This window comes from Anastrepha obliqua, chromosome 5, assembly GCF_027943255.1.
Source record: "Anastrepha obliqua isolate idAnaObli1 chromosome 5, idAnaObli1_1.0, whole genome shotgun sequence".
NCBI classification, from domain to species: domain Eukaryota; kingdom Metazoa; phylum Arthropoda; class Insecta; order Diptera; family Tephritidae; genus Anastrepha; species Anastrepha obliqua.
In genome coordinates, this window is record NC_072896.1 from 69,471,219 (window position 1) to 69,495,024 (window position 23,806).

The following is a 23,806-nucleotide window of genomic DNA, read 5'->3' on the forward strand; positions in this document are numbered from 1 at the left end:
ATTAAACGCCTTGATAAACTTTATAGTTGTTGCGAAAGGTTACTTTGGCAACCCATTTCGCATTTTTTCACCTCTCTGTTTTTCTCACTCGCCAAATCAACAGCTGTCAAAGAGAAGCAAGCTTAGCTGTCATTTCGCATTTTTTCACCTCTCTGTTTTTCTCACTCGCCAAATCAACAACTGCCAAAGAAAAGCAAGCTTAGCTGTCAAAGAGAACAAAGCTTTCTTTTCTATTCTAGCCGTTGACGAAAGCGCATGGACGCGCATAAAAACAATTGTAAGACACATACCATATTTTCAATTATTCATTGTAAACTTATATATTGTAAACTTATATCGTTAAATAAAGTTTTCAGCCTTTCCAATCAGTAAACAAACGGAGCTTTATTTACTGCACCAGGGCTTGCTAAAAGGGAATTTAGCCGCGTCACACTGCCGTCGTCAACATTCTGAAAAAATTGGCTTTAAACAGATTTTCGCTTAATAAGCTGTAAAAATGGAGGATGTTTCTAAAGCTGCATCGCCACGGGGAAACGCGGATACAATAAGCGCAGTCGAGGGTTTATTGGATGAGGCTGACAAAACTGGCCATGCTGTGACAATTGGCACCGAAACGCCTACTGCTGACACCGCGCCAGATCGACACGCATCTACACCTGTTCGTCAAACTGCACCATTTGCACCCCCCTGCACTTCAGGCACCTCCGGGATTAGGACTACACACTTCTACAGTACAGCATAGCCATACGCATGTGGCGTTCCACAACCTATAGAACTGCAATGCAACCAAACTGCAGGTATAACGGGAACACACATTCCATCGACCTCGTTCAATGTCGTCCCTAACCTTGCTAACGTGATGACATTTCCGTATACTTCGACTACGAACGGGATGACGACCATGCTGCCCAACTTAACCTCAAACAGCAATACAGTCTCAGCTATGTCTTCATCTCAACCCTTTTCTGCATATACATCAATGCACAATTTCCACAGTTTGCCAACATCGGTTGCTTCAGGATTTTCACACCCAAATGTTAACCCTAACCTAAATATGCCTTGTGGAGGGTATCCGACCGTTACTAATCCGTATAGTTACTCTACGACAGCCGACCTAAATTTGACTGCGGCACATATAGCTAGTCGTCAAGTGCTTTCGAAAGATCTGCCAACCTTTACAGGTAGGCCTGAAGACTGGCCCGTATTTATTACTAACTACGAGCAGTCTACCATACGGTGCGGATTCACGGACCAAGAAAACCTTATTAGGTTGCAGAAATGCTTGAAGGGCCAAGCATTAGAGGCAGTTCGTGGTAGGCTTATGGTGCCGTCTACGGTTGGATTGGCCATTAATACACTCCGCATGTTGTATGGTAGACCAGACGTAATTCACCAAGTAATGCTGCGTAGGTTAAGGGAGGAACCATCTGTAAAGCCAGACAAATTAGAAACTTTAGTAACATTTTCATTAGCGGTACAAAATTATCGCGCTACAATGCAGGCGGTAGGCCTAAACGATTATCTAAATGATCCAGTGCTATTAAACGAGCTGGTAGCTAAACTGCCATGTAACCAGAGGTTGAGTTGGGGCCAGCAATGTATGTCCCTGAGACGCGCTGACATTGCTGCATTCGATGACTGGCTTTTCGGTCTAGCCATGTGCGCTAGCCAGGTCACTTCCATCCAGACATCGGCGATAGCATCGTGTAATAGCAACGTCGAAGCAAAAAGGGGAAATCGCGAATCACTAAAGGGCAGAATAATGATTCACGATGTGGTTCCGAAAAATAATGAGCAGAGTGAAAAGTCGATGAATTGCCTGAAATGCGGTGCGAGCCATACGCTGTCCGATTGCTATGAGTTTCGCGCCCTATCGCAAAGTGACAGGTGGAAATTTGTACGTGAAAATAAACTCTGTTTACGCTGCTTCAAAAGTCATTTCATTCGTCGTTGTAATTCGAAAAGGTGCTGTGGCGTAGATGATTGTAGAATGGCTCACCATCCACTGCTTCACAATGGAACTTCGTTGGCGATTGGAAAACAACAACAAGCAACATTATACCACGAGTTGGGCACAGCAGCTGATAAAGAAAAGCAAAGGGCGCTTTTCAGGTATGTGGAGGTTATTTTACATAGTGGTACCAAAGCAATACGTACATTCGCCCTTATCGACGAAGGAGCCTCCTGTACGCTAATTGAGTCTGAATTGGCGAACGAGCTTGATTTAGATGGGCCAGTTGAATCGTTATGCTTGCGTTGGACGGGCGAAATTACTCAAAATGAGGCAAATTCCAAATTTGTTAATCTTTGTGTTTCACCGATTACATTACCCTCTCAAAAATACAGGCTTCGAAACGTTCGAACCGTTGCTAATCTACTACTTCCTCAGCAGTCGCTGTTCAGCTCTACGATTAGTAAGCACGCACACATTAAGGGTCTGCCGATTCGACCCTATAATAAAGCAAGAGCGCGAATTTTGATAGGTTTGGACAACGCTAAAATAGGAATCCCTATCGAAATAAGAGAAGATAGGGGATCCGACCTTATTGCCGCAAAGTGCCGACTAGGATGGAGTGTATACGGGCGCGATAAAACTAACTGCGTTGAACAACCGAGAATACTGCATACCTGCGAATGTGATACAACCAGAGACGATCGTATGGACCAGCAACTGAAAACATATTTTTCTATTGATGCCATCGGATCATATGCACCAGTTAAGCCGTTGATATCTAAAGATGATGAACGCGCTCTTCAAATCATGGAAAAGACCACGCGCTTTATCTCCGCTGAAAAGAGATGGGAAACCGGGTTACTTTGGAAGCACGAAGCTGTCGAGCTTCCCGATTCGCTGCCTATGGCAATCCGGCGACTCTCGTGCTTAGAAAGTAAAATGAAGCGTGATTCGTCAATTCGTCAATTTCTTATAAACAAAATACATGATTATGAGAAAAAAGGCTACGTACGTAAGTTGAACAAAAACGAAATAAAATATAGCGCTAGGTCTTGGTATCTCCCTATATTTACTGTTCTCAATGCCAATAAAAAGAAAACTCGATTGGTTTGGGATGCTGCAGCAAGGGTAAAGGGTGTCGGGCTCAATGATATGTTGCTGAAAGGGCCCGATCTACTAAAGTCTCTACTGGGGGTACTGCTCCGATTTCGCGACCGACGTTTCGCAGTTTGTGGAGATATACGCGAAATGTTCCACCAGATTAAAATTATAAAAGAAGATCAAGTGGCGCAAAAATTTCTTTGGCGAAACGATGGCTCGTCTCGCGACTACGATATCTACGTGATGAGGGTTATGACATTCGGCGCTTCGTGCTCGCCCTCCTTGGCGAACTACATAAAAAATCGTAACGCTCACCGATTTGCTGATCTTCATCCCGACGCCGAACGGGCCATCGTTAGTAACACATTTGTTGACGATTGGCTTCAGAGTGCAGACTCTGAAAATGAATTGGCTCGTCTAGCAACTAAAGTTCGTTGGGTTCATCAGGAGGGCGGATTCCAAATGAGAAACTGGAAATCTAATTCCAAACACGTACTATTTTCATTAGATGCTGACGACGTTCCAGCCGCCAAATGTTTTGAAGAACCAGAAGCCGTTATAGAAAAGGTACTAGGGATGTGGTGGCTGCCAGTTTCGGATGAATTAACATACATTGAAAATTTTCCAAAGGAAGTTTTTAATGAAAATACGATCGTGTCGAAGCGACAAATTTTGCGAACAATAATGACGATTTTCGATCCTATGGGTTTGCTCGGTTTTGTCATTGTACAGGCAAAAATTATTTTACAAGATGTCTGGCGCTCCGGAGTAGGTTGGGATGAACCGATTAAAGAAGAAGAACGTTGCAACTGGTTTCGTTGGGTAAAACGCATTCCTGCGATCAACGGCATAAAAATTCCCCGTTGCCTTTCACTTGCCAGCGAAAACCAAAATAATCAGTTGCACATTTTTGTAGATGCAAGCATAAAAGCCTACACTGCGGTGGCCTACATCCGGTCAGAAGTAGGCTCGCAAATATCTTGTTCACTTTTGGCTTCGAAAACTCGCGTTGCGCCATTGAAGCCCATTTCCATACCCAGGTTGGAGCTGTTAGCTGCTGTTTTGGGACTCAGGCTGGCAAATGTTCTTAGCTATGAACTGTCCATTACAGTAAATCGCAGAGTATTCTGGACAGACTCCAAAAATGTGTTGTTTTGGCTGCGATCGAGCACAAGAAAATACCATCAATTCGTGGCGCTGAGAATCGGAGAGATCCTCGAGAGTTCTGCTATTAGGGAATGGAGGTGGCTGCCATCTGGTGAGAATATTGCGGACGAAGGCACTAAATGGAGCAGCAACCGAGAATTCGACGACAACCAACGCTGGTTCAGTGGACCTAAATTCCTACTAGAACGAGAATCAAGCTGGCCAATTATACAATTTCCAGATGATGACGAAGAGACAGTTGAGGTTCTACAGCATATAGATTTCGCAAACAACTCATTGGGTACGACCGCAGAAATAACCCCGGATGTAAAAAGATTTAGTACATGGGAGAAGCTTCGCAGTGCGCATCGATTTGTTTTACGTTTTCTACGATTAGTTACGAAGGGAAAGCCACGTTCTCAGTTTCTTCAAAAGCTACTCAACCCAGACAACATAGAGACAGCAGAGCTTGCAATTATGCTTAATTGTCAAAGCGAGGTGTTCCATGAAGAGATTTGTCGTCTGCGTAATGGTGAGGAAATTACATCGAAAACATTTTAAATTCAAGGCCACTGACGTACGTGTCGCTTGACTCAGCCGAAGATGAAGCTCTTACGCCAGACCACTTTCTGACGGGACACTCTAGCGGTATTCGAGAACTAACAGATAATACCAACTCTGGATCGGCTCTACGGCAAAACTTTAAAATTTCTAGCCAGTTGGCTGACCAATTTTGGAGACGCTGGGTTAAGGAGTATCTCCCCTGTCTTACCAGACGTATCAGCCACCAGCAAACCCAATCAAATTGAACGACGTGGTGATCATCGTAGACGAAAACTCCAAGAGAAATTCGTGGCCGAAAGGAGTAGTAATAGATATGAATTTTGGTAAAGATGGCCAAGCTCGTAGCGCAGTAGTCAAGACAGTAAATGGATTATGTACACGACCGATAGTTAAGTTGGCGAAATTGGACGTCGAGGTTGAAAAACATGGGGTAAACATTATGCATAATACCGCATAAGATTTACGAAGGGGGGTGTTGCGAAAGGTTACTTTGGCAACCCATTTCGCATTTTTTCACCTCTCTGTTTTTCTCACTCGCCAAATCAACAGCTGCCAAAGAAAAGCAAGCTTAGCTGTCAAAGAGAAGCAAGCTTTCTTTTCTATTCTAGCCGTTGACGAAAGCGCATGGACGCGCATAAAAACAATTGTAAGACACATACCATATTTTCAATTATTAATTGTAAACTTATATATTGCAAACTTATATCGTTAAATAAAGTTTTCAGCCTTTCCAATCAGTAAACAAACGGAGCTTTATTTACTGCACCAGGGCTTGCTAAAAGGGAATTTAGCCGCGTCACACTGCCGTCGTCAACAATAGTGATAAAAAAAATATTGCAAAAGAAATTAAAAAAATTACTATTATACAGTAAGATGAAGAAGCAACAAAATTATAGGCAATTGTGAACTAATTCATATAGATCTGATTGAGATTGAGTACAGAGAAATGTGCAATGTACTTTTGGCTTCAAAAGTAACGAATGCAGGAGTGCTTTTAAATTATTTTAAAGAAAAATACAATATTCCTGAATATTTAGTGGAATCGTTTCGTCTTAAACTATGCCGCAGTTTTATGCCATACTTCCATAAGAGATGGATGAAAGTTTTGCCAATTAAGAAAGGTAGAGAAGACCATTTTTTAAAGGAAAACAAAGATTGGCTAAACTTAAAGTTATCGATTTCTGTACAGTCTTCTTCACAGGTATTAAAAAAATCAAAAAGTTTTGATCAATGCTGTGAAAAATCAAAAAAAAGGAGAATTGAAGTATTGAGGCATTCCTTATCAGATGATAAAATAGATTTAGTGAAAACATTGCAAGTAGTAGATAATGAAACAGCTGTTGACATAGTAAAAAGAGGATTATCGATTCATTCAGAAAATAATGAAGAAATTCCTACCGAAAATGATAAAGCAATTCCCTTCACTGATGATGAGGCACTTGCAATGTTTCTAGACCTATCTTTGACAAAGAGAACATATGAGCTTTTGAGGGAAGCATTAAAGAAAAAGAATGTAGACATACTACCTCCCTATAAGCATATAACATCTGCAAAAAGTAAATGTTATCCACCAAGTTCGTCAATAGAAATTACTGAAACTAGAGCTTCTATTAAATTACAAGCTCCTTTGGACCACACTGCGTCGAGATTATTAAGTACCGAAAATATAACACCTCTTTAGAATCAAATAAAGTAAAGATTTCAAAATACGGTGGTGATGGTACGTCTGGATTTAATTGTTTTAAACAAAGATTTGAAAATTCAGAAAATTCAGATGAAAGTATTTTTCTGATGTCTTTAGTGCCTCTTCGTCTTGAATACGGAAATAATACTTTGACCTCTGTTATCTGGGAAAATCCTCGACCTTGTTCGCCAAAAAATTGCTTACCAATTATGTTTGAGCACGCAAAAGAATCAAAAGATAAAATACTGTCTGAATTTAGGAATATTAAAAATTAAATAAAAAAATTAAAACCAAGTAAAATTAAAATTAATGATACCACTTATTATGTAGAGCATCAATTAATGTGCACAATGGTGGATGGAAAAGTTTGTCAGCATTTAACAGAGACCTCTTCTGCAGCAAATTGTATAGTTTGTGGAGCCAAACCAAGTGAAATGAATAACTTGTCACAAATTTTGCATAGAGAAGAAAAGATAGAATCATTTTCGTTTGGATTACAAGTCTTACACTTGTGGATTCGTCTAATGGAATGTGTGCTGAACATCAGTTACAGGATACAAATTAAAAAATGGTCGTGTAAGACTGCAGAAGAAAAATCTAATCGTGACAAAAGGAAATTACAGATTAAAGGTGAAATTAAAAAGCAACTTGGCTTAATAGTAGACACACCAAAACAAGGTACAGGGTCTTCTAATGATGGCAACACGGCACGAAGATTCTTTGAAAATTATGAAACAATTTCAAAAATCACTGGTTTTGATAAAGCTCTTATAAAAAATTTGTATGTACTCCTGCAAACTTTAGCATCAGGAAAACCTATTTGCACAAAAGCTTATCATAACTTTGCAATACAAACCGCAAAATTATATATACAAAATTATGATTGGTACTTTATGCCTGCGTCCATGCACAAAATGTTAGTTCATGGTTCGAAAATTATCGATTCTCTTGTTGTGCCAATCGGCCAATTATCTGAGGAAGCTCAAGAAGCTAAAAATAAAGATTTCAAAAGATGCAGACAAGATAATACCCGAAAAAGCATTCGTATTGAAACTAATACCGATTTAATTCATTACCTTTTGATTTCAGCAGACATGTACATATCAAACTTAAGAAAAGAGTATCCTAAAGTACAAAAACCCTTGCTGCCAGAAGCAATTGCTTTACTTATCAATAAATAAAATTTTGTGTAATGGCAATCATTAGTACATGAGCGGTAATAAATTTTCGAATGTTTGCTTACGACAAATGGCGGCGTGTGACGACAGGCGAGCGGGTCAACGGTGGTATAAGTTAACACATAATAATTTTGGCACATGACAACAACACCAGCAATAACCCATGTTGCGGCTCTAATAACAAAGTAGTCGCAACAATAAATGTAACAATATCCACCATATCCGCAGAGCAAGCAATGCAGCAGGCAGTTAGGCAGCGATCCCACGTTCAAGCAGCGAGCGTAAGCCGATATCACCAACATTGCAGCAGGCAGTTAGGCAGCGATCCCACGTTCAAGCAGCGAGCGTAAGCCGATATCACCAACATATGGCAGACGCTCTATCAGCAACTTCAAGTCACGCGTTGTCCACATGCAATAGCTAAATTTCAAAGTTAGGTATTCAGGTGCAGTCACCGAGTTAGTCAGTTGTTATAACTCTTCCGCTGAGACCGGCTGCCCTTGCATTAGCAAGGGAAATAAATAAAAATTACATCAAAAATAAATTGGTGTTTTATTAAAATAATTAACTTGTATAAAAAGTGGCATTTGAAAAGTATTTGCAATGGCGACTGACGCCAGCGTGACTTTTGGGAATAACTGCGTCGTCGCTTGCAGGCGATTACTTCACACCCCAAATAGCTTGAAGAAGAATATTATTTCAGGAATGGGTAGAGGGGGTCTATATGTGTGTGTGGTATGTGTGTATATGTATAATGATCGTACGGGATTTTCATAAAAAATATCAAATATTTAAAGCCTCATATTGATAGCTTCCCCTTTGTTTGCTAGAGCTCGTGCAAAAAAAAAAATAAATAAAATAAAATAAATAAAATAAAATAAAAAAAAAAATAAAAAATGCGGTTGCTTTTATTAGCAAGAACAGCTGTAAACTTACGCCTTTCATTACATATCTACACCTATAACATTGTGAAATGAAATGAGTTTTGAAAAATATTATCAATATTAGGAACTGAATTAAAAAAGAAGAAGACTGTAAGACTACAAATTTTAAGAGTATACGTTTGTTAATTAGGCAAGATATAAACAAATGTCTAATTTTTAACTAATAAGGAAATTTCTTTAAGTAGCTTCATTTTCCACTTGACGTCATTAATTAAAGCTGAAAAAATGACCTGATTTAAACTAAAATTGTTTATGCTTAAAAATTGTTTATTAAATTGTTAATAACAATACTAAATGTTATTAGTTGACAAATTATATAAATGATTAAAAAAATATTTTACAAATAAGCAAAAATTAAAAAAAAAACCAAAGTTAATGCGACTAAAAACAACAATACTAGGCATTTGTTAATTAAGGTTTGTTTAAACAAAGCTATGCATAAAAATTTATTAAATAAAATAAATATAGTCAATCTTGAGCAATAACTATGTGTATGGTTGATAAAATTTTAGGAATTTTGTGCGATAAACAACTTCGACAACTATAATGTTTATAAAAATTGTTAATAACATTACATTTGTTTGTTTATAATAATTAGTTTCATTCATAATCACTGTTAGACTAAAAAATTGAAAATCCAACTGAATTCACTAATTAAATATTCATAATTCGAGCAAAACAGCTTTTGTCCACTTATTTGTTTATAACAAATGTAATAAATTTTTTAACAATGCAACCAATATCAAAATTTATTTGTGAATAATTGTTTTAAATATTTTAAGCTTCCTTAAGACAATAATATTATTTTACAAGAAAATATACTTGTATAAAGTGGAAAATTTTTTTTTTTTTTTTTCAATTTGAACATTAATTTTATCAGCTTTAAGTTAAAAAAAAAGTTAAAAAAGAAGAAAAATTGTGACCTCTATCCTCATTTGTCCACGGGCACTTTTTTTGCCCCACTGTGTGCCGCAAGCTTAGGTTAAGAATAAAATGCCAAATTTAAGTTCGGTTTAGACTCAATAAGGAAAAGATGTACCTATGAGCACATAAAAAATATTTTTTTTTTTTTGAAGTTTAATCTGATGAGAGGTTAACTGGCGCCCAACGTGTTTCGGTTACAGTGCGGAAAAAGTAAATAAAAGTTTTGGTTAAAAGGAGTATCAGTGATAAAAAAATACAAAAAATTTAAATTATTTCGGTCAGTTCGCAAAAATAAGCCACCGTACCGTACGCATAAAATTATACAAATTAAGCTAGCCCGTGAAAAAACAAAAATAAAAAAGAAAAATCGCCGAACTGCAAGGATACCCCGCCAAAAAAATTAACCGGAACGAACCAAGCCTCTTGTATCCGTCCGCAGGCAACCTAGCAACGTCGTCTCCTGTCCAGGGCCCCCAGTAGAGCAAAATAAAAAGCACAAAAAGGACAACGCCGCCAGGATCAGCGCGGGATTAAGAGTAAAAAATTAGAAATAAGAAATTTTTTAAATTAAAGTTTGTGAGAATAATTGAATAATAATATAACACAAAATTGCTGAAGAAAAAAAGCCAAAATTTGTGAAAATAATGAAGTAATAATATAGTGTAAAATTGTTTAAACAAGGGCATTAAAATTTGTTAAATTAATAGGATAATAATAACAAAATACAAAAAAGTTGGGGATAAAAAATAAAAAAAAAAAACAAAAAACAAGACAAATCTTTTTTACTTAAAAAAAAAAAAAAACACGGCCTACGATTCCTACAAATAATAATATAATTAGGCCACCTGTATTGACTGGTCAATTACAACCGAGCACAGAAATGCCAATGAGTACCCAATTGCAGAATTAGTAAAAAGATTAGTTGAAGCTAGATTAGGACAAAGACAAACCCCAACAATAGGGGTTGATCAGACAATTACCATGACCAACGGAAATAATATAGGAGAACTTGATAAAATTCCCGACGTGGTTCAAAGCCTTCGAGAATTCTCTGGTGAACCAAAGGAATTCAGCTCTTGGAAAAAGAGCGTAGAAAGGATAATACAGATTCACGAGCCCATCTGCTGTAGCCCAAAAACGTTTCGGAAAAACACTCATATCTCTGGACGAAAAAGCAATGATGCCTTTAACAACATTAAATTGTTTCTCACTGCAAATGAGGTGATGCTCATACACCCCGACTATTCAAAATAATTCCAATTAACAACAGATGCGTCTGACTACGCAGTCGGAGCAGTACTCTCGCAAAATGATAAACCCATTGCATTAATTTCACGAACCCTAACTGAGTCAGAAGAACATTACGCAACGAACGAGAAGGAAATATTGGTCATTATCTGGGCCTTAACTTACGAAACTTCCTTTACGGATCAACCAAAATTAAGATATTTAACGACCACCAATCGCTGACGTATTCAATTAGTACTAAGAATAACAACAATAAAATTAAAAGGTGGAAAGCCATCCTGCAAGAATATGATTACGAACTGCAATATAAACCAGGAAAGGCAAATGTGGTTGCTGATGCACTTTCACGGCCGCCTCAAATAAATACACTGGCAGCAACTATACATAGCGATGAAAGTTCTAATCGTAATCTAATACCCATAACGCAAGCACCTATAAATGCATTTAAAATTCAAATATTTTTAAATGTCGATGTACTTTCTTCTTATCGATTCAATATAATTTCCCCATATATCACAGGCATACCATAACTGAAATTGACTACTATCAGGAGAAAATTATTGAAATATTAAAACGATACTTAAATCCATTAGTCGTAAATGGCTTAAGTACAGACGAACCCACTCTTGGCAAAATACAAGAAATTTACCATTTACACTTCACTAACTATAAAATCAGATTCACGCGCAGGTTATTAACTGACTTGACAGATGAAGCTCAGCAAGGGAATGAAATCTTAAATGAGCACAAACGAGCACATCGCAGCTCACGTGGAAATAAACGACAGCTTCTACGATCATACTACTTCCCTAAAATACAAGCAAAACTATACTCCATAGTAAAACAATGTAAAATTTGCAAAACGCAAAAGTATGAAAGACACCCTCCAAAATCAACTGGCACCAATTCCGCAATACCCCGGACAGACAGTACATTTAGACATTTACTTTACAATTGACAGAGTAATACTGACCGCAATAGAAAAGTTTTCTAAATATGCGCAGGCGAAATTAGTTAAATCAAGAGCTACGCAACATATTACAGAAGATTATTGATGTGTTTCGGGACACCGGAAAAAATAGTTATTGACAATGAAAAATCTTTAGGATCAGCCTCGATAACGCATCTCTTAGAAGAAGCGGAGAATTAACTATTGGCAATAGATCCGGTTCACTACAAGGAACCTTCCTAATTCACCATAGTAACTCCACTACCATGGTACAAAATCAAACACAAACACAAAGAGCAAACAACTATCAGCCGCTAAACCTTTACCTCAAATGCAACAAATGTCTTCGAGGAAGCCTTATCTTTACAGATGTTGAAAGAATTACATATTACTAATACCCAAGGGTTGAGAGGAATCAAGTACAAATACGGTGGAAGTCTAACCACTAATTTCATCATACCTGCCATAATTATTGGTATACTAACTTATAAAACATACTCCAGCAGAAGGAACTATGGCGTGATTCTCCGCGTAGCGCAGAATTCCATGTCCCAGACGTTTTTAAATAAATAAATAATATTTACACTAATGAATCCAACGAGAAAAAGTAATTTCTGCGTTTACAAACAAAAACCAGTAATATCTATTCAAAAAAATAGAATTTTCTTCAAAAGTGCAGTTTAAGGTGTCAACGTCACGGTGAAGCCTGTCCCCAGCATCAATTATAAAATAAAAACCAGAATTTTAGTGAAGTATAATAATCAGTATAACAGTTGTAACTGTTATTGATATTTTGGTATTGTGCAAGGTAGTAGAATTGAGAAATATAAAACACTTATTAAAATAAAAATGTAATGCTTTTTTGGTTGACATTTCTTGTCCCCAGTATTTTGCGTCACGGTGAAGCCTATCAATAAAATTGGATTATTTACATAAAAATAAAATGTCCAATTAGTTTTTCTATAGTAAAAGCAACATTTAACTTTGCTAACTAGATCCACTAAGGCAAAAATTTATCTCATGATTGATTTTTTGGGTTTTTATACCTTGGATGTAACAAACTTGTATTGGGAATAACACAATCGTCACGGGGAAGCCTCCATATATTTTGCAATATAGTTAATAATTATTTATAATTAATCTTAAACAATGTGTAGTACTATTAGTCTAGTGAATATAAATGCCCACAACATGAAAAAAATTTAAAATTGCCGACAATTTGTTTAAAAAATCAGTACGCACATGTAGTAACGGTGAAGCCTCTGCGTATGGTTAAGCCTTTTTGTATTAAACAGTGTGCTCTATTCAAATAGTTACACGTGCAAGTTTAGCGAATTTGTGTTAACAAATAAAGACAAATAAGACACGCCTTATTTAATTCTCCTACAAATCCAACAGCTTACTTTGGTAAAAAATGATTGGTCAATAGCTATAGTACACACTAAAGGGCTGCAAAAATACATTTGCTTCTTCTACGCTTTCAAGTACTCTTTGCATTGTACTCTACTCAAGGTAGAATACAAATATCTCTTCGCGCAAGGCCGCTACTCTGCATTGGCAGTATAAATACTAATCGTACTTTTTCTGTTGAAGTAAATTGTGTAAGTTAACACAAGTAAACACCCAACTGCTTAAAATAAAAATTAACATGGGTAAACGCTCATCCGGCCAAAATACCTTTCCCAACGATTTCGCTGACAACGCGTCTATAGCTTTGCACGTGGAGACAAGTAAAAACTTCACTCATGCCAATAATGCTGACTAAATATTTTCAGTCTTGCTCGTGACAACAACAAAGCGAGCACAACATAATAAGCGGAAATATTGCGGCAGAAGTCACGCGGCTAATAACGTGCAGTAGCTAGTGTTAGTGGTAGAAGTGTAGGTATTTAGACGCTAACGTCGCCTTTATGTAAATTCAGTTGTAATAACTCTTCCGCTGAGACCGGCTGCCCTTGCACTAGCAGGGGAAATAAAATAAAAAGTGATCGCAAACAAGTGATCGCAAACTGGCGCCCAACGTGGGGCCAAACAAATAAAATCCTTATATAAAAGGACGCGAATTTGGCCGTGGGTTCGGACCCACCTCCTAATAAAAAAAAACTTGAAAGTTTTAAAAAATAGTTTAAAAAAACAATTAAAGAACGCTAACATTATAAGTTAACAGCCAAGTCATCGAACTTCCCTCGCAATGAATTCACCGAGCAACCCGCGCGCAAACAACCCAGCAGAATTTATTCAAGCGCTTCTCTAAACTTCACTTTTGAAGCGCTACCTTTTCACTTCCAAACACGATGAAAAATAGACACTTGGTTGTGTCGTTTATCGTCGGCTTTTTTGAACCAAACGATTACCGCAAAGTGCTTCGTATACACTACCTAATGCGCAGAAAATCAGCAAGCGCTTATTTGGAGCATACTGAAACAAACATATGTTTCTGGCATTTTGTTTTCATTTTTTGAGTTGAGAAGTTCAGTTTTCTGCACGTGCGTGTTTCTTGCGACTTACAGAATAAATAAATTAATAAAAATAGGTCAATAAATTGAAATATTGTAACCAAATACGTGTGGTTTATTAATAAATGTACAAAGTGTTAAATTCTCAAATTCAGATTGGTTTGGATTAGAAGTGGGAACTTTCCAGATTTTTTCCAATTCTTGTTGGCTTGGCGTTTTCAAGGTGAGTACAGTATATTTCTGTTGAAGTATAAATTAGATATAAATATATCCCATTTGCTATACCTATTTAACATCTGGTAGGTAAATATTCACTTGGCAAAAACTCCTGGCATTAGGAGCCAAACAGTGTGCTGCATTTTTGGCATATTCCTAGGTGAGCAGAGTGCATTCCGGTTTAGTACAGCATAGGTATACATCTCATTTCAAAACCAGACTTTACCACTTTTAATTAAAGTGTTATTTTGCAGGAAAGTAAGTGCATCAGACAGGTAAAATGAGTTATGCGCTTTTGGGCTATAGCAAAAGACATTTTAAGCGGCTTGTAGCCAAAGAATTGAATGGTTTGAAAACTGTAGACGAGGAAGCCCCGAAAGATTCATCAAATCGCTCTAATTTAAGCAACGATACGAAAAATGTCGAAGTCAATGGAATTTCTGTTCCGGAAAATCCAGAATACGAGAGGATTCTTATGCCTTTAATGCAACCGTCATTCGATATTATTTCGGGATTTAAAGAATGGATGGTGAAGCATAAAATAAGGCGAGCTGCTGTTAATGATATGCTTGTTTTGTGTAAAAAATCTGGTCTTAATGTCCCCATTTCGACAAGTGGTCTTTTCGAGAAACAAGCGATTTGTACGCGTCAAGTAAAACCTGGAGAATATTTTCATTATGGGTTAGAGCAGGGCATTAAAAAATGTTTACAGTTAGAAGTTCCTCTGGGTCAAAATATTTTAGAATTAGATATTGGTATAGATGGGCTTCCTCTATATAAAAGTTCTTCGAATTCCTTATGGCCAATTCTCGGATCAGTAGCGAACCACACCAATATGTCTCCATTTTTAATTGGGAAAAAAAAACCTGAAGATATTAACGATTTCCTATTTGATTTTGTTCAGGAATTTTTGGTATTACAGGAAAGAGGTATTGAGCTGGGATGCTCCACAGTGTTTATTAAGCTACGAGCAATTATATGCGATGCTCCCGCTCGCGCTTTCGTTAGCGGAACAGTAGGTCATACTTCTGCCAGTGGATGTTCCAAGTGCACTCAACAGGCTATGCAAAAAAGTGAATGTTCCAATTGCACACAACAAACTTTACAAAAAAAGAAGCGCTTGACATATAGCGTAACAGTTGAGAGCTTAAGAACGGACGACGACTTCAGGGCAAGAAGGGACCCACAATTCCATTTAAAAATGTTTATACACAATGAACATATTTTAGAAAAGTTAAATGTTAGAATGATCAGTCAGTTCCCTTTGGACGTGATGCATCTTATTGACTTGGGGGTTGTTAGAAAAATGCTACTTTTGATATGGAATGATAAACTATGTAGTGGAAAGATTCAGAAGATTTCAAGAGAAAGAAAACAAGATATGGATAATTTTTTCTTATCTTTAAGAAACTGCATTCCAAAGGAGTTCCAAAGGAAACCACGTTCCTTCAATGAGCTATGCCGCTGGAAGGCTACAGAGTTCAGGCTAGTAGTTCTATATGTAGGTCCTGTTCTTTTTAAAAACTTCCTATGTGATACCTTGTACACACATTTCCTTCTACTTCATTCTTCTTATAGACTTATTTCATCTACTAAATGTCGAGCTAATTTAGATTGTGTGCAAAGTATGTTGGAGGTATTTGTTCATAATTTTCAATATATTTATTGCGAAAACAAAGTAAGCTATAATGTGCATAATCTGCTTCATATTGCAAGTTGTGTTCAACTGTTTGGAAATGTTAATTCATTTTCAGCCTACAAGTATGAAAACTATCTACAAGTGCTGAAAAAAGATTGCCGAAAGCCCAACTTTATATTACAACAAATTTGTAACAGAATTAATGAACGAAACGAAGTATCAATTAAAAATAGAATCGGCATGGGGAAGAAAATAGTTTCTCATAGGTTTGCGTACTCAAATTCCCCTTTATATACAAGTTACAACTTCAACGAATTCTTTTTGAGTATCGATGTACCTGATTGTTATTGCTACTTCAAACCATTTGTGCCTATAAAAATTTGTGGTTTTTTCAAAGATAAGGCAGGTCGGGAATATATTGTAGGAAGGGTTTTTCTTAATAAAAGTAGTTTTTTCACTGAACCTGTACATTCAATGTCGTCGTTAGGGATTGCATATGTAAGCAATCTCAGTGATAATGAAGAAATATTTGCAATCACAAACTTAATTAGCAAATGTATTTTTTTGCCAATAGGGGATAGGGCAGTCATTGTACCAATTTTACATTATTTCTAAAAAAGGGTGACCACTTGAAGAATGAAGGGAATGAAGAAGAGTTTTGTAACGAAGGCATCGCAAAAGGAAATGTTCTGCGATTCAGATAAGGTGAATAACCAGCTAAAAGCAAAATGTGCAAAACTTGGTAAATATCATTACGGTCCTTTTTATTTTAATACCTAATTTTTATTAAAATTGTATACTTCTTTTGGCAGAACTTGAGAACGAGGAGCTAACTAAGTTCCTGCAAGAGCTAAGAGCAGATATCTCACAATTAAAAACAGATGTATCAACAATAAAAAATAGTACGGCAACCCAAGGTGTGATTCTCGAAAAACTTGTTCAGAAGGTCTTACCAAAAACATCAAATTTAACCATTTTGCCGTTCAAAACGATTGAAGAGATTAAGTCTGCAGACAACATTTTATCGCAGTATCCTCGGGACGAATTGGTATTGCTTAATATTTACCTTGTCATATTAGAACTATTAACTAGTTAGGTATTTATTATAATTTCAGGTGGCATACGTACGCAATACCGTAGGTGTTACTCCGATAAGAAAAATTGTTCCTTTCTTATTTGCTGAATCTACTATGCCTTTCATTAATTGGGATGGTCGTCACCAAAGATTTGCAATCAAATCTCTTCAATTTTTCAACGAAATAGTTTTTCGTACGATATTTGATAAATTATATACTCAATGTCGAAGTATTATTATACATTTACCTTATTTTCATATAACAGGTGCAGTTCAAGGTCCCGATATGGATTTCTCCAAATTTGACAGTGAAATGCGGAAGGGGATCCGATCCGCGAAAAACAAAATGTATAAAAACAAATCCAACCAGTCTTAATTATTTTCGAAGCATATCTTAATCTACCATAATTTATTTTGTATGTAAGACTCAACCTTCATCACATTTTTTTACCATTTTTAAGTTAACCATTTATGAACGTTAATGTAACGTAATGAAAACTTCCTTATTTTAAAATGAATTCCAGTGTCCTTATGTAAAAAAAATTTATTTTGAAACATATATGTATGTACATATATGAACATTAACGTAGCGTAATGAAAACATCCTTATTTTAATATAAATCTCATTCATTTAATTTGTGTAACAAAATACAGAAGTAAATTCTTCGTTAAAAGTATTTTGTATCTTTATAAAAAAAAAATAATAAAACAATAACAACCCAAATTTTTGTTTTAGTTCAATGTAAGTACATAGAAACGTAGGAAACGATGCCCATCTCACTCGCATTATTGGATAACAAAATGATGTGCCTCTACACCGCGGTATTAGCCGCGCATTTGGTGTGCTTCACTCCAGCATAGTTAGATGCATATTCGATGCACATATCCTTCGCATTCTTAGATGCGTCTCTATAGCGCAGTATTAGTCGCGTAGTTGATGCACATCACTCCTGCATTATTAGTTACATATTCGATGCACATCACTCCTGCATTATTAGTTGGCATTTACAAGCGCCTCTTTCACGAATCTCGGGAAGCGTATTATCTGCGCAACATTCAAATGAAAGTGATGCGCCAATTTCCAATGACATGCCAATGGGAAAAGATGCGGTATGTGAAACAAGAGCGATGCGCTTTAACGCATCTACGAAACGCTTCTGAAGCGCTTCCGAAGCGCTTTTCGCCCTATAGGGAATGTCGTTGAACCCGACCACATATGCAACATAAACAAAGTAATGTGAGTCGGAGCAACGGCCAGCCGTTTCCGTTATGTCGCAAGCGTTGGAATTCTGATCGAAATATGCTGAGTCGGTTTTACTGACCACACACAAACCCATGGCATAATCTTTATATATTTATTATGTATTTAGGTTTAGATTCATGTTTTCCATTTATGTACTTAGCTTTAGTCTTTTATACTCTCCATTCTTATAATCAGTTTTGTCCAGACAGTTATTCAATAAAGAACGATTGGCTTTACTCCGGCACGCCGCCGTTAATATTTGATCTATTAATTTACACTGTTGAGCCACAAGGCCAATAGTCCAACAAGGGGACGAAGTCAAATCCCCCAACATAACCATCCTAAAGTTAATTGAATTAAGAAGTGGCTGAGACGTATCAGCAACATCCGCCGCTGGACCAAGGAATCAATACTGCTCCAGAAGGAAGTTGAATACATATAACTTGAGACGTGTCAGCAACACCCGCCGCTGGACCAAGGCATCAATACTGCTCCAGAGGGAAGTTTGAACTAATATAACTGGCGCCCAACAGAGTTAACTGGAACTAGATAATCTTACGATATCTATTAAGCTAGGAACACCATGGCCCTAAACAAGAACATGTAAGTGACTGTTCGGTAAAAATCAGAAAAAGTATTTACGAAAAACTATTTTAAATAAAAAAAATTGTGAATAAATTGGCAATGCGAAAGTGACCATTACGGTATAGTCGCGAAATTATTGACGTGCAAGTGCAGTTTTTTTTTTTTTGTTAAGAGAAACAAGTTGATACTTTCGCTTCATTGGCTGCTCATGACTTGGGCTTATAGAAATATAAAGATAGAGTACGACAGTGACGAAGAGCAAGAAATAGGATTTAGGCCAGGAAGAAACGATCAATTAGGAATGGAGCCGGCATTACTAAAAGCGTTAATAGAAGGTGCGGTAAACAGTGCGCTCCTCGAACAAGAGAGGAGACTAAAAGACGAGTTCCGAGCGGAACTTGAAACAGTTAGAGGTCAGGTTAATGCGTTAAGAATAGAGACCCCACAAGTTGAAACATACCAGAGAGTAACAATTGACCCTAGTGTGGGATGTGAGGTGAAGTTAGACATTGTAAAATCAGTGCCTAACTTCAATGGAAATCATGAGGAATACGTGTCGTGGCGACAGGCGGCTATAGACGCATATGAGATTTTCAAAAGATACGTAGGCAGCGAGGCGCATTACGAGGCTGTGGCCATTTTAAAAAACAAAGTAACTGGTCCAGCTCGTGCCATCCTTACGTCGCACAATACAGTGCTTAATTTTGACGCCATTATCGCTAGGCTCGACTGCTCGTACGCAGACAAAACATCCTTGCGCGTACTTAGGCAGCAACTAGAACTGGTTAGGCAGGGTGACCTAAACTTAATGGAATATTACGATGAGGTAGAAAAGAAGCTCACTCTGGTCACAAATAAAATAGTAATGACTCATGACGAGCAAGCTGCGTCCATTCTTTGTGCAGAAATTAGAGACGATGCACTACACGCTTTCATGGCAGGACTTAGGAGGCCCCTAAAATCTTTAGTAATCCCAGCGAAGCCCAAGGATTTGCCATCTGCATTAGCAGTGGCCCGTGAGGCTGAAAATAGCATCGAAAGAAGCGCATTTGCTGCATCTTATGCTAAAGTAATTGAAGAAAGAAACCATAGCGGCGATAATACTAGATTTGGCAATCGTAACCAAGCTAGACAAGGCAGGGGCCAGGAAAGAAATCCACATTTTGTGGGAAATCAAGGCCAAAGCAGGGCACAGCAAGCTGACCCTAAAACGCTAGCGAATGACAAAGAGCCACAATCAAAGTATCAGGCTCAACCCATGGACGTTGATCCTTCGATGTCCAAGTCAAGACAACAGACCAATTGGGGAAAGCCACAGGGCTATTCTACACAAGACGGGGCTCGCAAAAGGCATAACACTTCAGAACGCACGTCAGGCTATAGGCGCCAAAAGATTAACAATATTACGCAACGAGCGCCTACCCAAGACGAGAAAGAATACGAAGAAATGGCCGAAACTGCGCGTGCTGAAATAGATGACGAAAGTGGCGAACCCGAGGACAACGATTTATTGAATTTTTTAAGAGGTCGTTCCCGATTGCCGTTCGTCGAGCGTCAATTGGCTGGCAAAACATTAAAGATTCTTATCGACACCGGGGCGGCAAAAAGTTACATTAAACCCGTAAAGGAGTTAAAAAACGTAACACCAGTCGACACCCCTTTTACTGTGAACTCCATTCACGGGTCCAGTAAAATTCAAAAAAAATGTTCAATAGTAATTTTTGGGAAAGTTGCCACGTTTTTCATATTAGATACCCTTGACACCTTTGATGCTATAATAGGCTTCGATCTGCTCACGCAGGCGGGGGTAACTATTGACCTGATGGAAAACAGCATAAACTACGGTAATACTTCGGAAATACTCAATCACCATCCGTGCGATAACGTGAACTTTACACGTGTCGATGATATCGTAGTCCCAAATTCCGTAAAAGGCGAATTCAAGAAAATGATACTGAAGAGAATTAGTGCATTCGCGACCTCTAACGAGGCACTGCCTTACAATACTTCAGTCGTCGCCAGGATCCGGACTGTAGACAATAAGGAGGTATATTCAAAGCCCTATCCATACCCAGTAGGCGTGTCAGATTTTGTAAACAACGAAGTCGCACAGCTGTTGAAAGATGGCATCATAAGGCCATCAAGATCTGCGTATAATAGCCCAGTCTGGGTTGTTGATAAGAAAGGAATAGATTCCAACGGAAATAAGAATAAGTGGCTGGTCATTGACAAAGATCGACTAATAAAAGCTCAGCAAGATCAATTAGCTAGATGCAACCCGAACAGACAGAACAGGATGTTTGATGTAGGAGAAAAAGTTTACCTCAAAAATAACAAAAGATTAGGTAACAAACTATCTCCCTTGTGCACAGAGGACGCCGTACAAGCAGACCTGGGAACGTCTATACTTGTTAAGGGGAGGGTGGTCCATAAGGACAATGTGAGGTAAACATAGGTCATAACGCATAAGATTTCATACAGGTTCATCGGAGTGACCCTCATACTCTTATCCACAACTCACGCACGCATCACCGATTTCTCGCACGCAAGCTACATTCCGATATTGGACCGAAACGTTTTTGTATGGGAACAACATAGTTACGTGAGACATTCTACAAATTTATCTAATTTCGTGAGCATTATAGATGATACAATTAAATTATCAAAACTTTTCCCTCAGTCACACATGCGAAAATTGTTAGATGTAGATATCGACCATATTCAGAATATTTTATCTAGCTTAACGGTACACCATAGAATGGCCAGAAGTTTAGACTTTCTAGGAACAGCTTTAAAAATCGTTGCAGGTACGCCTGATGCATCAGACTTAGAAAAGATTAAACTTACCGAAGCCGAGCTCATAGAATCAAACAACAGACAAGTAATAGTAATCACTGAAGCACAGAAACAAATTAACCTTTTAACTGATGCAGTAAATAAATTAATTAAAGAAAAAAAGGCGAGTTCGTAGACTCTCCTCATTTGTATGAAACTTTACTTGCACGAAATAGAACGTTAACCACTGAAATCCAAAACCGTATGCTCACTATAACGCTCGCCAAATCTAACATCATAAACCCCGCAATTCTCGACCACGAAGATTTAAAATCAATTTTTACCGAACAGCTCGCAGAGGTCCCAATAGTTAGTTTAATGGCAGTATCAAATATAAAAATATTTCAATCAAATAGAGTAATCCACATAATAATTGAATATCCTAATGTTAAGACTATTTGTAAGAAAGTTATGATATATCCTGTTGCCCACAATAACACCATTCTGCAAGTACATGATAACATAGTAGCTGAATGCGACGATGGAGTCCTAGCTGTGACAGAATGCGCTACAACCAACTTTGCGACGTTCTGCAAGAAATCTGCTTACGACACATGCGCCAGCGGATTATATTCCGGAGGCTCAGCGTTATGCCACACACAGCCAAGCCACTTGGAACCGATTACCCTATTAGACGAAGGAATAATCGTTGTCAACGAAGTATCAGCAAGAGTAAGAGTAGATGACGGCCCAGTGATGACAATTGAAGGCACTCATCTCATCACATTTGAACGTATTGCGACTATAAACGAGACCACATACATTAACTACAATGGTGTTGTAAACAAGAGTCCAGGCATCGTGGCGTCACCATTGCTGAATATTACAGGACACGACCAAGTGCTCAGCCTACCAATGTTACAAAGGATGAATGAGCACAATCTGCATATAATTCAGAAGTTAAGAGACGATATGTTTTCCGGAGGGACTCCCAGAGTCTGGTTCATGGTTGGTGTAACACTCAGCCTTGCCTTTGGCTGTATTGGCATCATCTATCAATGTTGGTACCGGAGAAGATCTTCCATCAAATTGCAAGAACTGGTAAAGGAGTTAAGTGTCACCGAGGACGGCAACAATCTTAAAGGGGGGCTAGTTAACAGCCAAGTCATCGAACTTCCCTCGCAATGAATTCACCGAGCAACCCGCGCGCAAACAATGTCGTTGAACCCGACCACATATGCAACATAAACAAAGTAATGTGAGTCGGAGCAACGGCCAGCCGTTTCCGTTATGTCGCAAGCGTTGGAATTCTGATCGAAATATGCTGAGTCGGTTTTACTGACCACACACAAACCCATGGCATAATCTTTATATATTTATTATGTATTTAGGTTTAGATTCATGTTTTCCATTTATGTACTTAGCTTTAGTCTTTTATACTCTCCATTCTTATAATCAGTTTTGTCCAGACAGTTATTCAATAAAGAACGATTGGCTTTACTCCGGCACGCCGCCGTTAATATTTGATCTATTAATTTACACTGTTGAGCCACAAGGCCAATAGTCCAACAAGGGGACGAAGTCAAATCCCCCAACATAACCATCCTAAAGTTAATTGAATTAAGAAGTGGCTGAGACGTATCAGCAACATCCGCCGCTGGACCAAGGAATCAATACTGCTCCAGAAGGAAGTTGAATACATATAACTTGAGACGTGTCAGCAACACCCGCCGCTGGACCAAGGCATCAATACTGCTCCAGAGGGAAGTTTGAACTAATATAACTTATACAAGTGCCACCATAAGCAGTGCCAATAAATATAAAAAAGTGCCACAATAAGTGAAAACCAAGTAAAACGTTGAAGGCTTTGCACGCCACGCAGAGGCATTGCCAGCGAGGGACAATCCAACAACCAGCGAGGGACAATCCAACAACCATCCACCTAAACAAGGACTCAGCATCTTAATATGGACTTATTTTTATATTTGGTGAGTTTACTCTTGACAAAGGTCCATTGGACTAACACAAAAATATTTAACTACACCAGCTTCCACTACATTCCGATAACGACAGGAAAGGTAATCATCCATGAACAGTATGAGTTTCTACTCCACAAGACAAACTT

The 23,806-nt window shown here is 37.9% G+C and overlaps 4 protein-coding genes across 6 annotated transcripts in view; 3 read left to right on the forward strand and 1 right to left on the reverse strand.

Annotated features, from left to right (window-relative positions):
* LOC129248411 (out at first protein) overlaps positions 1 to 23,806 on the reverse strand; it is a 118,977-nt gene that overhangs the window by 16,599 nt on the left and 78,572 nt on the right. The gene's annotated exons all lie outside the window — the stretch shown is intronic.
* Positions 1,055 to 4,762, forward strand: LOC129248812 (uncharacterized). Its single transcript, XM_054888426.1, has one exon. The coding sequence runs from the start codon at positions 1,055 to 1,057 to the stop codon at positions 4,760 to 4,762; it is 3,708 nt and encodes a 1,235-aa protein (XP_054744401.1).
* Positions 14,195 to 15,602, forward strand: LOC129248813 (uncharacterized). The gene is made up of 3 exons (XM_054888427.1): positions 14,195 to 14,559; positions 14,619 to 15,535; positions 15,594 to 15,602. The coding sequence occupies exons 2-3, from the start codon at positions 14,645 to 14,647 to the stop codon at positions 15,600 to 15,602; spliced, it is 900 nt and encodes a 299-aa protein (XP_054744402.1). The 5' UTR covers positions 14,195 to 14,559; positions 14,619 to 14,644.
* On the forward strand, positions 16,402 to 17,678 carry LOC129248413 (uncharacterized). 2 transcript variants are annotated; one of them, XM_054887954.1, is made up of 4 exons: positions 16,402 to 16,745; positions 16,816 to 17,051; positions 17,119 to 17,272; positions 17,345 to 17,678. In XM_054887954.1, exons 1-4 carry the CDS (start codon positions 16,640 to 16,642, stop codon positions 17,452 to 17,454), a joined length of 606 nt encoding a protein of 201 aa, XP_054743929.1. In that variant the 5' UTR covers positions 16,402 to 16,639; the 3' UTR covers positions 17,455 to 17,678. The 2 variants fall into 2 exon arrangements, with proteins under 2 accessions (XP_054743929.1, XP_054743928.1); XM_054887953.1 differs by having other exon boundaries at positions 17,119 to 17,678.

What these genes read in the sequence shown, in the direction of transcription:
- LOC129248812 (XM_054888426.1), top strand. Translation starts at nt 1,055, where the DNA reads ATGCCTTGTGGAGGGTATCCGACCGTTACTAATCCGTATAGTTACTCT.
- LOC129248813 (XM_054888427.1), top strand. Translation starts at nt 14,645, where the DNA reads ATGAGTTATGCGCTTTTGGGCTATAGCAAAAGACATTTTAAGCGGCTT.
- LOC129248413 (XM_054887953.1), top strand. Translation starts at nt 16,640, where the DNA reads ATGAAGGGAATGAAGAAGAGTTTTGTAACGAAGGCATCGCAAAAGGAA. An exon ending in AGCAAAATGTGCAAAACTTG is followed by an intron (nt 16,746 to 16,815) that starts GTAAATATCATT and finishes TTCTTTTGGCAG; the next exon opens with AACTTGAGAACGAGGAGCTA. An exon ending in AGTATCCTCGGGACGAATTG is followed by an intron (nt 17,052 to 17,118) that starts GTATTGCTTAAT and finishes TTATAATTTCAG; the next exon opens with GTGGCATACGTACGCAATAC.